This window comes from Bombus bifarius, unplaced genomic scaffold (assembly GCF_011952205.1).
Source record: "Bombus bifarius isolate JDL3187 unplaced genomic scaffold, Bbif_JDL3187 scf7180000008008, whole genome shotgun sequence".
NCBI lineage: Eukaryota > Metazoa > Arthropoda > Insecta > Hymenoptera > Apidae > Bombus > Bombus bifarius.
In genome coordinates, this window is record NW_022884386.1 from 4,772,506 (window position 1) to 4,790,473 (window position 17,968).

At 36.5% G+C, this 17,968-nt stretch overlaps 2 protein-coding genes across 2 annotated transcripts in view; one reads left to right on the forward strand and one right to left on the reverse strand.

The window, feature by feature from the left end:
• The first annotated feature begins 11,949 nt into the window (after positions 1 to 11,949).
• The window catches only part of LOC117206815 (calmodulin-like), a 77,264-nt gene continuing 71,245 nt past the window's right edge, over positions 11,950 to 17,968 (forward strand). Inside the window, exon 1 of the mRNA XM_033446482.1 lies at positions 11,950 to 12,080. The gene's annotated coding sequence lies outside the window, so the exon portion shown is untranslated. The remainder of the gene's footprint in view (positions 12,081 to 17,968) is intronic.
• On the reverse strand, positions 12,337 to 17,937 carry LOC117206812 (uncharacterized protein PFB0145c-like). The gene is made up of 7 exons (XM_033446472.1): positions 17,783 to 17,937; positions 15,356 to 17,685; positions 15,174 to 15,269; positions 15,021 to 15,108; positions 13,784 to 14,936; positions 13,106 to 13,165; positions 12,337 to 12,685 (listed from the first exon to the last, which is right to left on the reverse strand). Exons 1-5 carry the CDS (start codon positions 17,925 to 17,927, stop codon positions 14,794 to 14,796), a joined length of 2,802 nt encoding a protein of 933 aa, XP_033302363.1. The 5' UTR covers positions 17,928 to 17,937; the 3' UTR covers positions 12,337 to 12,685; positions 13,106 to 13,165; positions 13,784 to 14,793.

The window sequence follows — 17,968 nt, forward strand, 5'->3', positions numbered from 1 at the left end:
TATTCGCGTACCCCCATTGTATTTATTACGCCATAATAATTAATTACCTTCAAATATATCAAATTTTGTATCATTTAGCAGTACTTCCATGTAGCTACAAAAACTTGATACTGCGAAAATGTAACATATATAGAACCTGATACGAAAACTTTTTATCGGAAAGTATGGTTATGCGAAAATCTCTTTTGCGGCAATTGTATGTGGTTGATTCAAAATAATTTCAAGAAAGATATTTTACTTAACGTCAATAGCCCATCTGTCGGTTGTATTTTTCTATGGATACGTGTATTTCGGACAAAGCACGGATGAGAATACGGCGGGTAGCGTGGTAGCCAGCCGAAAATCGTATTCCATTCGCTGAACGTGATTAAAAGGGAAGAACGTACGCATCGCGGTCCTCTCGCGGCCCTTGAAACAATATTATTATTAAAAGCTTTGCGCGGTCCGGTGATCCACGTGAGTCGACGGAATGGTGAAAAGAGTAGTGGACACGCCGGAGGAGAGAAAGAGACCAAGCTAGAAGGGAGATAGGGACAGAGGGTGGCTTGGGAGAGGGTCCAGCGACGGAACAGCGATTAATTAAAAGAGCAAAAACTGTTTTCATAAAATTCATTTGCGGAAATATGCGCCGACTGAAATAATATCCGGCCGATGAGCGCGCGTGTCCTGGCTCGCCCCGGTGTTCACGGGGACGCGGTGCTCGAGAGTGAAAAACCGACGCGAATAAAAATGGAGGCTGCACGAAATACGAAAGTTTTCGCATTTTTTTACGTTCGTCCAGCGGACCGTGGTATACGTTATCGCGCGATTCTGTGTGGGTGAGTACGTTTATTCTCTTGACCCGGCATCGTAAGCGTATCGTGCATACACCGGTTACAAAGCAACCAATCTTCTCTGTCTTTTCCTTCTTTTCTCTGTCCTTTCTCTCGACCCTCTCGCCACCACCCTTCTCCCTCCACTGTTCCGCTATTGCTTCTCTCTCTTTTGTTGCCACATTTCCCTCGTTCCCACTTTCATTCAATCTCACAGCCGTTCAGTCATAAAAATATTTCTACGCCTTCCTGGATATTTTTTCTTTCCGTTGCCATACCTTGCACACTTTCCCAACGTTGGCCGTCGCCCTCCCCCTCGGCGCACCCCTGCCCCCTATTATTCTCGACGGCTAGGAGTGGCGCGAAGTGTGATTTAAACGCGCGTAAAAGTGGCCGTTAAAAGGCAAGAAAGCTCCTTAACTCCCGCTTTGATTGGCCAACTCGGTTTATTAAAACGCCCCGAGCGATATTACATATTTTTCTTCTCGCTTGAACCGGGCCACTTCAACGCCACCGTACATCTCCTTTTTCCTCGTCGTTGCCCATTCTTTCGTATTCTTTGTCGAGCTATAAGGCTAGCTGCTCAAATAACCATTTTCTCTTTCTCAGTTCCTTTTCTTTATTCCCCACCTCCGGTCCACCTTCGGGCCAGTGTCTTACTACGCCTCCAACAACTTTCTTTCCCGAACCTCCGTGCAACCAACATCTTTCAACTCCTTCTAAACGATATTCTTGAAGAGCGTCGAGTGGAAAGAATACAATCGTTGAAACGGATCGTTGGAACGTAAGTGAGAAATATGCAGAAACGAGCAACGAGAATTAAAATCGCGTTAACGCCATATCCCCTTGTACAAACACGATTACTCTCGCTTGTAAATCTGTTCGAGCCGCAAAATCGAAAATCAAATCGAGGTGAAACGCGTAATCGTTAAGCGGCTCGCCCTTCCTCCGCCACGACAGCTGGACTCCCTTTTGTAATATTAATTAATAAGGCAACTTCCGTGGAACGAGATACTTGCTGTTAATTAAGAAATACCTAGCGAGCGCTCTTTTCCAACGCAGGGGCGAGGAAGCGGAAAAATAAGAGGTAGAAATTCCACGCTGCTCTGGCACCCTTGGAACGAGGTAAACTTAATCCTCGGCCAAGTTAAACCAACTGCTAAGCTTTTCATTATGCCAAAATGAGCACGCGAAGAAGAAGGCTGGTCGAGGTGAGCCTTGTTTTCCTTTATTCCTTTCTTAAAATCTTCATATCGAACCTGATCTTTTATCTTCGCTTTTGGATACGCGGATCATCTCGCCAGATTCTTTAAACATCTCCCGGCTTCGTTGCATATTTCGAGTGGAAATTTTCGAGTTTTAAAGTCTCTTTATAGAATTCAAATTCCTCTTGTCGGTTTGTTCTCTTTTCTTTATTTCCCAGAGGGATCGTTTACGATAAAAGAAAAAACGAAGGGAGGGAAAAAGAGAGAAGCGAAGGTTGCAAAAGAAAACTCTTGGAACTTCGAATTCAAGCGAAAGGCGACGAAAAGTTTTACGAGTGCCACAGCCGTCCTGGCTGACTGGTTTGAATTGCATCAATTAAAAAAAGCCGTTCCACAAAAATTCCATAACGCGACGGTTGGAGGGCTGCGTCAAATGTCCCTGCACATTCGTCCGCTTTCCATTTCTACCGGATAGTAAAACCTTTTCATTCTTCTCGCACCTCTTTTTCGTTGCATCGTCGATAACGATTACCCTGCCGCCGATTTAATTTAGCATTTCGCTCGCCAAAATCAGAGTAAATATATCTCTCTTTATAACGCGTACTATGTTTTAATTTTTCGATAAAAATATACGTCGGCAAATCCACCGTATTGAAAAGTATCGTTTCAATGACTATTATGAAATAATATAACGATAGAAAATATGTGTACAGAAATATTTCGAATAAATATAAATGTAATATGTAACGGCGTGAGAATCTTCGCTTCGATAGTTGGAATATTTTTGAAAACACGTCTGAACAAAGAAACGAGAAGAATACTATTCTACGAGAGAAACATAACAATAGTACATACACCTGTAATAGTACGTATAGGATCGGCACTCAAGGTATGCGAACTATGTTCTCATAATACTTTGTCCGGTCGCAGAGGATATATGAAAATATACGACAAGGGTCGATGGTGGCAAGGGTGAGATCTATCGACAGGGATGCGATGTTTAAAAGGATCTTTTTCTGTTTTCTTTTTTTTTAACAGAACGATACATTTATTTTATCTACTTTTGCTCGTTTCGTTGGGCTAAAATTGAAGAATAAAAATTGGTCCACTGCCAGGACTTCTTATAAAACGCGTTTAAGGTATTTCCAACCACCATTCGCCTTTCCTACGAAAACAAAATTACGGTATATCGGCGAGCTTGAACGAGAATGTTGAAAGGCTTCGATATAAGCCAATCGAAGCCTGTAAAAAATCGCACCTAGAAAAAACTCGTTACCCTCTCCATCGAAACGACGCTTGTTCCGTCGCGTGACGCAATTTAATTTGAAAATTTCGCTGTTTAAATCGTGCTTTAAACAGAAGTTCGCGAAATCGTATTCTGAAAGCGAAGATCGCGCAACTTCCGATAAACGCTATTGTTTCAACGACGACTGAAAAGAGTCTCGAGTTACAATGGATTCCGATAATCGTTCCCGTCGTCTTACTATGAAAAAGAAAGAAAAGAAAAAAAGAAGAAAGAAAGGTAGAAGAAGAAAAAAACGAACGGACGATAAACAGATCTTATCGCATTAAATTGGGGAAAGACCATAGCGAGGTACTAATCGGCTACGATTTTTCCCGAAAAGGCAGTGGAAAAAAAGGACGATTCTTCGGGGAGTTGTCGAATGAATCGAGCAATCTTCGGGTCCTTTGTTTTCGAGATCTGCCACTTGTAAATATAATTACCCCAGGCTCCTCTTGGTTGTCCTCCAGTCCAACCCCCGCAGCCGCTAGTACTTCCACCTGGCCCATCCCATCGTCTCTAATTTGATTCCGCGGTTGTTTTCACCCGCCTTCGCCGCCTCCTCTCCTCTGTTCTCTGCTCCGCTCACGCATTGTCTCTTGTCTCTTCATTCAAATTACCCTACGCTTTCCCATTCTCGCGCCGTTACAGCCTCTCTCTTCCCTCGTTCCTCTCCTCATCCCTGGCCAGACCCCACCGTTTTCACCCTTATTGTTGCGGTTTTATTGAATCCGCTGTGCATTGTCTGCGCGCGAGCGAGACGCGGCCGTTGTTCAAAGAAAATTGGCGCGTAGTTCGAAATACGCGAATATATTCGTCTTTCAGCGGGCTTACCCTGTGCGGTCCGATGAAATCGAGTTTCACGGCTGCGTACGTACGGTCAAAAGGTACACTAGGCTGGCTACGTTGTTATTGTACCGTGACGTGCGTGGTACCATTTTTCCGCGTATGGGTGCGGGTGTGTTTTTTCGGCAGTTGTCAAATCGTAAAATCGTTATCCAGGAAAATGGCTCGGCAAGAATAGAAGGATGCTTGCGATGCGTGCTTTAGACCGCCGTTCCGGTGTATAAATTCGTTGTACGCGGAGCACAGAGACATCGTCGATCGTTGTTGCGATGCGTGGAATCGCTGTAAATACGAACGACGTTGTTTCCTCTTGGGTATCGAACGGTCTCTGCGAACGTCCATTTCGTTCTAACATTTCCCGGCATTGTCTCGTTTCCTCGGGTGTATAAATATGTAAGAAAGCGGAATTCGTGACTGGACTGCGTTACACGAGCAAGGAAATATTCACCGGGAAGAAATCTGTGCATCGAGGGTAGGGCATCGGGAAACGTTCGAGGGGAGACCGAAGAACGTTTACATATCAAGAATCAAACGGGAACTCCGGACAAAGTGTCAACATGCAAAAACGGATTGCCTTTATTTATTTTTCCATTACTTCCGCGTGTACATTTTATGAAAAACGTTAAAACCATGAGCCCGGGCTACTCGATAAAAGATACGCAAATATTTTCCAATAAGTTTCGAGTGCATGTCGATAGGTCGTTTCGAATGTTTCACCGAACAAAATCGCTGTCGACAAACAACGGAAGACAGGGGCAGCACGGTGAGAGAGGGGTGGTGTAGGTATGGTGGAAAAAAGGGGTGCTTAATAGCCGTCAGAGACGCGATTGTTGATTCGTGTAATGAAATCAAGAGTAATCGCGAGGGCGATGGCTTTTGTCCGGGATGCATGAATTTTCGACGAACGACCATTAATTATTCGAAATTAAATATCCTCCGTAGGTTTTAATTAAAATGTTTACAATGTCGCCCATCCAGATTACCAGCGGCATTTTATGACGTCGATATATTAAAAAGGTGCGGATTCATTCATCACGACTGGATCGGCGGCTGCCTGTACAACTTTCCAACGAGACATCAGCCTGGCTTGTGTATCGAATAAAGCATCGAGATAATAGCGACTACGTAGAGAAGAGAAAATAATAAAAAAAAAATCAAAACCACAAGACGCCTAATATAATGTCCGATGTATATGAAATTATCAAGGAATCAGCTTGCGTGAATCACACGACTCGGTTGATCGTCAGTTTCCAAATCCAATAATGCAATTATGACGCGTCCCGATAATATTCGTGTAATTAAAATTCCGCGCCCTCCAGCTAGAGGCTCGTACCTCCGTTACCACGCTCCCTGACTCTTGTGAGCAAACGATTCTTGTTTGTTTTGCAAACAAAGGGTTTCTCGTAAGGGTTGGAGAGACTTGGAGCAGAGAGAAAGAAAGAGAGGATGGTGAAGGAGGGCGAAAGTGAAGCGTGGAGGAACGAGGGGAAGAAAGAAAGAGGGGTGGAAAGTGAAAAGGGGGTGCTGGAAAACAGGGGGCAGAATTATTACATCTTTTGTTCGAAGGCTCGAACCGCCCCATTTGCGGAATTGCGGATCGCGATCCAGCCGCGATTGCGACCGCTGAATACCACAGGGTCGGCATGGCTTTTGTTAGTTTTGACTAATTTCCGCCAGGTAATCTGCTTCAATTCGAATTTCCTCAACCATAATAGCGCGTTACATAGGAATTTGATAAAGTTGTCTATGCGATATCTGCATTCCTGATTAGTTTACGATCCGCTGCACCGTGTTATATGGATAAAATATTTTTTCGTCTATTCACTTACGAACAGCTCGTCAAATTATTTCGTTTCGGTAGATTTATTCCGATCGTTGAGGTTGAGGTTGACTGATCGAAGAACGAGTTGATGAATTTGTAATAGAAAAGTATATTGAAATAATTAAAGGTATAAATATAAATACAATGTATAAGTTTATACTGTTTCAAATCCTTACTCTCTTAGTGTTACTAGACAATGGAACGATATTGAGCACGCTTTTATATTTAAAGCAAAAGGACATTACCAAAAAAGTCAAAACTTATAGCTTTGACTAGAGGCTACAGGGAACATAAATAGAAATCTATTTGTTAGTTCCTTTGTTCCTAGACCTTGCAACCCAAAGCATAATGTATACTCAAGGGTACAATAATATGCACCGCTCCTTATTTGGAATATTTCTGCGTAATAGCAATCTCCAGATCACGGATATACATAAATAAAGATGTAGAGTTTTTCTTGAAGTAGTTACTTCAATATCGATAAAGAGGCGGATTCTTGAATTTTTGGATAGCAAATATAAGAGAACGGAGTATACGATGATCGTAAAATTTTAATCCCTATGCGACGCGACGTGCACCATCGACAAAACCCAGCCCTTGAGCAAGTTTAATTCTTGTGGGTCCCATCGGTGACTTTATCGCGAGAAATTGCCACGGTCCGGAAACCGTCGTTACAGCATCGTTACCGTAAGAACTTACTGCGAGCATTGTTACGGCTAATGTTACCGAACTTGGTTAACTTTCAGTTTTACCGTCGATTCGGATTAAGAATTTATGGTAACAGCCGACTCTTCGGTTTATTCCCCACCGCGGAAGAACCGAGAAAACGTTTTCGAGATACACTTTAATTACACTCTCGGTATGCTTGAATATTTATTTTTATGGAGCAGAAACTAGACTCGAGTAACGGGACACGTATCGTGAGCATTTTGTTCGCAACGAGACTAAAAATTCGAAGAAAAATTGCAACTACCGTCCCAAAGTCTCTAAGCCTTGCTTACGGTGCTTCGTATTGCTCGAAGAAACGAGTAATCAGAGAATAAACGACTCGAGACTGCGGTTGGAAGTGAATGCGCGCTGGCCTAGAGCCTGCTCTCGTTGCGTATAATTCGATCCACGCATCGTATCGTGTTACCGTCGATTCGATAAATCGGACGACTGGCTTGGACGCGACGTCAACGTCGCAGAAACCGAGTAGTCTCGTAGAAAACCGAACGTACTGGTCTCATGTATCATCTACTTGCTGGTTCGGCACTTTCACCGCCAGTCAATTATATTAACGAAGAAACACGGGGTGACAAGCAAGCAAGAAGAGCCAGACCAACTTGGAAACTTATAACTTCACCCTGATGACTTGTTATTTTTACTTCGTCCAACTGGTTCCCATACTAGCGTACTCGTGATATGATGTTACAAGAGTTTCTCGACGTTAGCTTGACTAACTTCTGCTAATAACAGCGAAACATTAATTTCATCCGATTGGATCCAACAGACTTAAATAACAAAAACGAAGATAAAGAACGACGCTCTTTGGAGGACAAAGGAGTCTGTCCTTGCTCAACCCTCGCATCTCCTCAGAAACATTCGAATTCTCATTCCATGACGGGAACAGAGAGGACTACTTTAACCCTTCTTCCTTACCCCGTATAATCTTTCCCTGTGGTAGCTTTCTCTTGGCGGTCGGTATAATCGCGCCACACCAGTATTCCCGCTGGAGCCGTTGCTCTCGACACGATTCCTCCAAAGGATGAAACGACGAAAAGTTTAATGAGTCCGCCTACCACGTGTCCTCCGTCGGTAAAATTGCCTTTTCCTTCTCTTAACGACCTTGATTTCGGACATCTCTATAATCGAATTACAAACAGACGTATTATCTTATTATACGATTCGACCAAGAGATTCAACGTTTCTTACGAACGACATACAATACAAGCACGTTTAACGCTAGAACTACCACACAAGTTAAACGGACTGGTTTTACAATTTCATTTTAAAATTCCTATTTTATGCTATATTTTTTTCCGCGGTGATGTAATAATTTTAGCAACGATAACTAAAGGAATAATATAATGAACTTTATTTTGTTTTTCATGTATTCAAACTCAAAATAATTTTGTATCAAGGCTACATATACCAATAGCAGTCAAAATGACTGGTACTTTTCAAAGTGTAAAAAGGTCCTGCAATCTGTTCATCGAACCCCAATTGACCAGTTTCCTCGTTTTGTAAAATTTTTACCGCGTATTATTCAATATGATGATGTCAATTATCAGGAAAATTCCAGATCGATCGCCAGATCGCTAGATGTTAACACTAGAAATACCACATCAGTCAAAATGACTGGTTCTACAGTTTTATAAATGTGTCAATCCTCGTTTAGGGATCATCGTACTAGATGGATTAATAATACCAGAAATGTACTACATAACATGGAATTCCTTCCGTAAGAAAGTAATAAATCAATAAATATAAAAATATTCTATTATTACGTATTTTTTAAAGACCAGTCATTTTCACTGGTTTGATAGAAATAGCTTCTTGTTAACTATCAGTAGTTTTAGTGTTAAGAAAACTCTTATATCTTCGCGGCATATGTATGAATAGCGAGAGCGTTTCTCACAATGGTCCTCGGTAACTGTTATCTTTTTCCGAAGATTATCCTTCGATAAGCTACACCACGTTAAAGATTACGCGTTACGCGTAACATACTCGCATGCGTTCCATTTCGGAATGCTTCTTAGACTTTAGAAATGTATACTGATATTTAATAGCCTATCCAGAAGTTAGCTGCAAGAGTCTCAACGGTAAGTACAATCTTTGCGTTTTCTGAATAGATGCATTTCAGCAGAATGATTTAGGAAGACGAGCTATGCAGTGAACAACGAAGTAAAGCAAACATTATTATTTAAACTACGAATGTCGGACAAAAGAAGGTATGCAGGTTCCTAGTAGTAGTTCTAAGTAGTAGAAAATGTGTTAAGTTAGAATGTAAGTTTTCCATTTGCACGAAAGACGATTATCGAGACGTGTATGACGTAAATTACTACGAATTATTACAACAAATATCGAGGTTCGTTGTACTTGTGTACAAAATGTCCGTTGATTATTGCCTATTCTATTCCATTATATCCGATATACAATAAATTAAATCGCAAACCAGTAACAAGATACGGCAATACGTGATAATCTAATTAAATCCATTTTATACAATGTCTGTGATAAAGGACTCGCAGCACAACAGACGTATTGATTGTACGCCACTCGGCAAGTTTCACGAGCGTTTTACAGCATTTCGAAACATAAACGCGACTGAGCACTAATGGACCGACTTAAATATGTAAGAGAAGCCTGCCCAGCGGGTAGCGGGTAACAATAAACTAACACTTAAGACGTACTTCACGGCACAATGCGAAGTCACACTCTTCGCGCTAACGATCTCACCTCCAAGCTTCAAGCTTCCAGCTGCTTGTGCCACTGTCTCTCTGGAAACTGTTTTAACTGATGCGGGATAGAGAAAACTCGAAAGAGCTGCGAAATATCGACAAATATTTACGCCAGCGATTATATATTCGCAGAATACGTGAACAAGAAACAAAATAAAGATATAAATGTTATTATAGGAGAAAATTTTATATGCAACATTTTTAAACGATAAGAGAATATCTAATTGGTTAAAGTGGTTAATTTTTTGGATCGTGTGATATTAGTAAAGTAAACTGTTACATCAGAAAACAAAATAAAAATATATTTTTTGAGAGCGAAATAATAAACGTCTCGCGTTGCACCAAAATCTTCTAAACTGTAAATGAAAGAAACAGACGACACCCGGTATGTCATAAAAACTAACAATGATGGAAATATTAGTTTTTAAAGTCGCGCAGGGTGTCGTTAACGTTCCCAGTCTTTCCCGAGCTAAAAGTTGCTGTCCCCTCGTTGCTCGTCGCTTTTCTTAACGCCTCGCGTTTATAGGCCTTCGTGAGCTATAATTCCTTTTTTTCTTTCGTATACTGTTTGATACGAGAAAAGAAAACCGTGTTCCCATTCGCCTAGTTTGCAACAAGTTATAGGACTTTATGTTACAATGCACATTGAAGTAATCCTTCGAAGTGACCGTTTAATTTTCTACAAACGTACAATACTGTTTCTATAGATATTTAACGCCGAATATGCTACATAACAGCGATAAATTTGAAGAATATGTAAATTAAAAAAATCTTTCAGATGTTAAACGACATAAGTGATGATTAAATAGTATTTCTATTCGTATACGACGATTCAAATGGAAATCAAGTTTTCTGTCGTGCATCCTTAAATTCGACCGTCGTACCTTTCGATCGCGACGGCCGATAACGGTGATCATTATAAATTTAAGCGCTTTTAACAAAAGCCACGTTAGCTCACAGCCGTTTCGCACGCAAGCGGCACTTTGCATGCCGCATTCCGGACGACTTGCCACCCTTGTTTGAACTGGCGAACTGGTGTTGCGCTCAAAGTCCGAATGTATAATTAATCGGGTTATCAATTAAAGGAGCGGCGCCGATTCGTGACCGCTTCCTACAGTCGAACCGCTATTATACATATGTCGATATTTGATCGTGACACTGGAAACGGAAACGACGTTCGTATATTTTCGCGGTGACGAGATCGCATAATTCTGCCTCCCAATCGTAATCGATTCACCTTATTGAATTTTCACTTAAGGATAAATCAATAATACCGAATACTATTTCTTATCATAATGTATATTAGAACTTATTATAAATTAAGTTTATTTTATTTTAAAGTATTTGATAATGGACATCATTTTTGATATTTTGTATGTATTTCTTTCAGACAACTATTAGTACCTGAATATTTTTTGAAAAATTTAACCTAACCTATGCGTGTATATCAGACATGAACCTTCAGTCTTTGATTATTTTGAAGCTTCAGTATTTTGCGTCTTTGAATCAATTTATACTCTCTGCAAAGATAGAGACGGTCGATCAACTGAATTCTCATTGGTGGAACGACATGGAAGCCGGTAAACTCTGTTTGAAACCGGCGAACTCAATCATTCCCTCTGTTCTACGACACGGCAAGGACCAACACAGTCTATGTAAATACAGGGAACTACTATACACAAATACGTGCACTTTACTCGATATTTAATGGGAATACCAAATCCTTCCGGTACATTTTTTATTAGCACGAAGAGAAATGAACTAGGTACACGATCCTTCTATGGCATATTCGCAAGTTTATAAATAATCGATAAATTTCTGAAGATAGCTCTCGATATAAAAAGTGTATTATGATGTTATGAAGAAAATATCAAGTAGAGAATGAGAGAAAATATTTGACATTTTATACAATACCAACATAAATAATTTAATCTAAATGTTACACGTAATATGTTTAAACTTACCTCGTATAGGCAGACATTTTGTCAGGAAATCTTCAAATGGAAAGTACTTATAAGAAACGTAAAAACAGATAATAATCACATTTATGTGACACACAACACGTACTCGATATAAACTACGTTATATTATTCTTGTAGATGTATATCAAGGAGTACTGGATAATTAATATCACACAATTACTTCAATTTTCCGATTATTTACGTCAATATGACGCGCACGTTTCAAATCACTACTTTAAACTAGAAATTTTCTCTAGCGCTAGTGGCGCACTCTAGTGAACGAGTGCTGAAATTAACCAAGCCTTGCTGTTGCACGGTAAACAATACTGGATTATCATTGGCTGACAAGATCAACAAGTAAAATAACTCTAATTTTATTATCGCTGTTGCCACTCTTATATTTCATAATTTGTTTACGATGAAATAAGTTTGAATCATCTAGCGGCGTAAAATTATAATTTTTGAAATAGATCGACTCTTGAAGTTTGAAGTTCTTTTAAGTAATAATCGTTATCGACGTTACGAGTGTAAATAAAAGATGTTATATCTTACATTTTTGATAAGAAAAAGTGTAGTATCTTACATTTTTGATAAGAAAAAGTGTAGTGGAACATTTTGAGTGACTATTGCGCGAAAAAAAGAAGCATGAAATAGGCGAAGGAATTTTATATGCTCCAGCTTTGACCACACATAGCCTTATCAGTAAGAGGTAAATCAAAATATGATAAGTATTAAAGTAGTTTTCGTTATATGAAAAATGCGCATACATAAGTCGAGACGTAGTTTCCATATCCTTTCATGTAGTTATTATATGTATGTGTATTTATATCTACATATATCGATGCGTAATGCGCATTTATGTCGATCCGTAAATACTCTTTGATCGTTTCCTGCGAATCGATTATGAATAAGGAAGGTCATATATTTCCGAATTAGAATAACTAAAAAATTTGATTAGTTACGTCAAATCTTTATTATATTTCACACTATAAAGGTAACAGTTTTGTAAAAAGCATAGTTTCATAAAAGATATATGTATACATCTGTAGAATATAACGAATGCAAGCAACAACTTTTAATACTTTTATTAAGTGACATAATGATTGCTCATATAATATGTATTATTATTTATTCTTTGCGATAAAATTTTGCAATATTAATGATAATAATAGTAGGGGAAGCATAAGTAGATGATGACATCTAAAATTGCAACATCCATTCTCGGTGTTGATCAATTTATTAGCGTCCTGTCTGAACTTTAGCATTTACAGGGCTTACAACTACACTGTTCGCCAGATTTACAAGCGCATTTGTCTGTAACACAAAATACAAAACTATGATTAGTGTTAAGTATTTATTGAGAATTTATTTACAATAAACATTAAGTATAACAAAATGTGAAACAAACAATAATTTATGATTTAAAAAATTGTAATGTTTTGAACAGTTATTTGCAAAGAAATATTTCGTGAAAGTAATAAAACTCGTTGGAAATCGTAACGTAACCGAACTATAGAGTGAACCGACATTAATAATGGTCACGGTTAAGCGATCGCTGCTCAAGTTTACAAAAAATGGGATATGTACAGTCAGAACAGAGAATCATTACCACATTCCTTCGAAGAAATCTTTCTACCTTACCACAAGTCTAAAAGTTAGAGTATAATTTTTTTAACATATCGTTTGAAAATTTAAATTTAAATTCTGGAAGTAATTTAAACTAAGAGTTATTACCTCCACATGAGGAGACGCAACACTTGCATTTGTCGCCACATTGACATTGTTGGCATTTATCTGCAATAAGAAATAACATTTTAAATATTAGACAAAGTAAAAAATAAGTATTAAGTGTAGCAGTCAATTTTATTGAGGAAATTTGCTTCACTATATATAAATTGGTCAAAATCATCAATTGAGCACTGCCCGTAATAGCGTTTGATGAATAAATTATCCCATTACTTCCTGTATAAACCAATAAAGCTAACCGCATATTATAAAAATTGTAAGAAAATTTCGCGTAATTCTAGAAATTTCAATTATCCCCCATTCATTCATATGAAACAAAACTATATGAAAATATCGAAATGCCTTAATATAAAATTCAAATTTTTTAATATGATTTGAAGCAAAACGAAGAAACAGTTGTTGTAAATATAAAAAAATCAGTTGGATCTGGTAATAATTACAATTGAAAAATAAAAAATATTATAAATGAAAGTGTTAAATTATATGTAGACAAATTAACAAGCATTAAGCAGGTATATTGAAAATATTAGCATTCAACCAAAAGTGAGCAAGATTACTAAAAATTTTAGAATAATTTACTGAATTGTATATATCAAAATTGCATTACATCCAAATCAGATTATCGTATAATATAAGGAGGTTCTTGGAAGTGAAAGTAATTCTTACCAGAGCACTTGTCACAACCTGGTCCTGGCATTTTGTAGTTTTTACGTAGTTACTTGGTTCGAATCACTTGGAAGCTGAATGATCACTTGTTAGTTCCGGCGTACCCGTTCGAATTTATCGATCATCTCCTACCATAAGCCCTCTTATACTAACGCATCTTAACGGCGTGTGCAACTAGCGTCGTGCGTGCCATGCGCAAAGCAGGAGCGTACTTATTCACACTAGCTTCATACATTAAATTTAGAATTATGGAATTTCAAATACACTTTAAATTATATCAACATCTGTCACAGTTTTCTAATATGATAATAATTATATGCAATTGTCAAATTTTCTGCATTAAGGTTTTTCATCATATATTATATCGCAGAATATTACAATACACATTTTACAATTAATTAATAAAAGGAACAAATAACTTCAAACTATGACAATTCTACTGTTAGAAATTAATGCGATTTTCTGTATATATTTAATTTTAAATGCTACTAAGTAGAATTACTTAGATATACAATTTAGATACATAGGGGTACATAGATACACAATTTACGTCCCTGATTTAGTGCAGCACGAAACCAATGAATAACATTGCACGTTACACTACATTATGAGATAAAAACATTAGTACTACCAGAGTCTGATACTACAATGAATTAAACTTTATTCTAGAAACTTTATGTAAAGACTAGAACAATGACTTACAATTAGAATAATAAATAACTGAATTTCTTTCCATTCTTTCCCCAAAATCTATTAGAAAGTCTATTAGAAAGCATAAATAAGGGAATATGTATTTTCACTCGTATGTATCTCGTTTTATGCTATATATTTAATATTTATTTAATAGGAAGTAAAAGTTGTAAAGTTCATTAGGAACTTTTTTAGAATATGGAATTAAATTAAGTGAAATTATATGTATTTCACTAAATATTATTACTTTTTACCAATACTTAAGGTACTTATAATAAAAATATGAAATATTCATTTTATTGCAAATATTTAAATAGAATTTAAGCATTTCTCCAATTGTTAATAAAATTCGTTTTTCTGGCTGCTTCTTCAACATGTATGGATTCATCTTCAGGTTCATAATTAATTTCATACATCCCATTACTTGCTGTATTCTTCCCTTTTTGTGCTGAATTTATCCGGGCTGAAAATATTTTTCATATACATAGATTTAAATCATAAAACTAAGAATTCCCTCATTTTCTTCTATAATCAAATGTAATTATACCTTCGTGCCGGATAACAACTTTGCTTTGAGCAGTTTCAAGTAATTTCTTGACACGAATTCCATGTTTCGGCGAATTACTATTCCTTATCTATAAATATGTATAATGAATTAACATATTTCCAAAATATAGAAACGGTATATAGAAGTACCTACTGTTTTAACTTGTAAAGGAAGTTTATATGAAACCCTAGGAAGGACAAAATGACTTGCAGCTGTATTATCACACTCTGGTGTTTTTATTACATGTGCCTTATAGAAAAAAGAAAAAACATACACACATAAATCAAAAATTACCAATACAGCATTTAAGTAAATTTATATATATTTATATTTACCTCCTGTTCGTTTGTATTTACTCTAGGAGATAAATTAATCTTGAGAGCTGTGGTTTTTTGAGTTTTATTTATAGTTTTCGGTGAAGCATTTTGTTTTGAGTTCCTGTTTGATAATGATTTAGGATTCTGTTTCACAGGAGTAAGCAATAAATTATCTGTTTTAGCATGTACATTTTTTATAAGTTGCATATCTGTGCCTCTTATATACATACCCACTGGTGACATTATAGTATTATAATTCAAGCGATATAAGCCTTCTGCATGTGGACTTTTTAAAATGTGTCTTACTTTAGTATTCTGTACAGGAGTGTTCATATCAGGAAAATATGTTTTTTTCTTTCTACAATCCTTATTTAAAGGAGATTTTCCGGGTGTCGTAAAAAGTTTTGTCTTTACAGTTTCTCGTATCTCTTTCTCTTGCATACCCTGTTTCTTTAACAATGGTGATTTTACATTTGGACTTAAATTAAATTTTGTCCCAGTAGATGTCCTTTTAATATTTACGGTTTCTTTTTTAGAAACTATATTTTTTTCATATTTTGGATCAGCGTCCTCAGTTTTCTTTAAGTTACTTTCACTTACAAAAGAATTTGAATTTTCAAGTATCTTCAAGAGAGATTTATGTTTTTCTAAACACATTTGATAGTCTTTACAAGATACTAGAGTTTGTAAAAATTTAGTTTCATCATTCAATGAATTTGATTCGCTATCATTAGCAAACATAGGTGACGTTCTCAATGTTTTTTGTATCTGTATAATTTCAGGATCTGCATTAATTTCTGTAATAATTCTTGCTGTATTAAGACATCTCTTCCTTTTTTCTGCTATGTCTTGTATAAGTGATTTGTCTAATTCATCTAGATCTAGTATTGCATTACTATTTACCTTATCAGGTGTCACCGTATTCAAAACAGGCTTTTCATTAATTCTTTTGGTTTTTTTCTTAGAATATGAGATATCACTACACTGATTACCTTGTGATTTATTGTGTAATTCTTTTAACTTCGAGCAATTAAGGTCTGTTTTGTTTATAGATGGACTTTGACATATATCCAATAAATTTGGAGTACTTAATGCTCTATTTTTTGGTGGATTTACATCATCAGACATATTTAATGATGCCATTTGTTGCTCGCATATATTATGAATATGACTCATACTTAACAAAGAAGGCAATGACAAAATTTTATGTAAAGGGGCAGGACATTCTTTTTCTTTAGGAAATAATCTATTACACTGATCTTCCAAATGTTCAAAAGATGTACTACTTGCATTATCTACATTATTAATACTCTTACTAGAATTACATTTTGATATTTTAGCGAAGAATCTTCTTTTAATTACATCTATACCAGAAACAGGAGTAGTACATAGAGATGTATTTATGGGAGAACATAATTTCTCATTTTTGCAATTTGTCATGTGAATAGATCTATTACATGCAGGGCTTATAGAAGCTTCTGGGTGTATAAGCGTAGACATTTGAAATGAAAGCCATTCAGGAGCAGATTCATCTTCAATAAATTTACACATTTTTCTAAATTCTGTTGTTAATCTGCTTAAATTTATTGCAGACGTTTTGTTTGCATCATCATCATCATCATACATGACAGACTCTTCAATAATAGTTAAAAGTTTTTCAGTAAAAGTTTTTGGTGACTGTTCGAATTTATCAGATAAACGTTTTAATATTTGTTGTGTCTGTGAAACTTCTTGTGCTTGATTAAAGTAATTATCTAATAAACAAAGCATTGTCTCAAATTTTTTTGTTTCAATATCCACATGTTCATCTTCATAATTTCTAGAAAAATTCTGTTTGTTTCCATCTGTACAATGGGGAGAAACAAATGGCGGTATCAGTTTTGTATTAGATGCATTATCCGAAATAGAACTTGCATTTAATCTATTACTGTTTACATTGTAATTGGTATCCCTTCTTAAATTTTTGCACATTGCATTGGATTGTAACTTAGGATGCAAATCTGTGGTTTGCTTTTTGACTCCACTTGACAATTTGTTAGATGTATTCTTTGTAAAATTCTGAGGATTATTATTTTCTTTATTATTATCCGTTTTAACATATAACTGTTCATCTTGAAATAAGTCAATACACTTATTTAAATTTGATGTAGGATGTATAATTGAAGATGAATTAATTGACGGATTCTGTATACAAGAAAGTTTTGAAAAGCTGCCAGCTAAAATAGGAGAATCTTTATTGCTGCTCGTAGTATTATCAGATGTATGATTACTTTTATTTTTACTTTGAATTTCATTCAAACTGTCTTGAGACATTGAAGAAAATGTATCGGGATCAGTCTCACAATGTTCTGAAAAAAAGTTATTTTATTGTTAGATGAAAGATTAACACGTAAATTAATATCTTTATTTAGATAGAACCACTTGTATATTCAATTCTCTACTTACGAAAACTATTTAGCGAATCTATGAAATCAGCTCGCCTTCGTCGCCGACTCATTTTTCGAAATTTTTGGAAGAGCACTACATAACTGCTAAAAACGTTACGAATCACTATAATAAATTCATTTTGAATCATCAGTAATGCCAACATATCAAAGAATTATATATAGGAAATAACCTATACTTTATGTT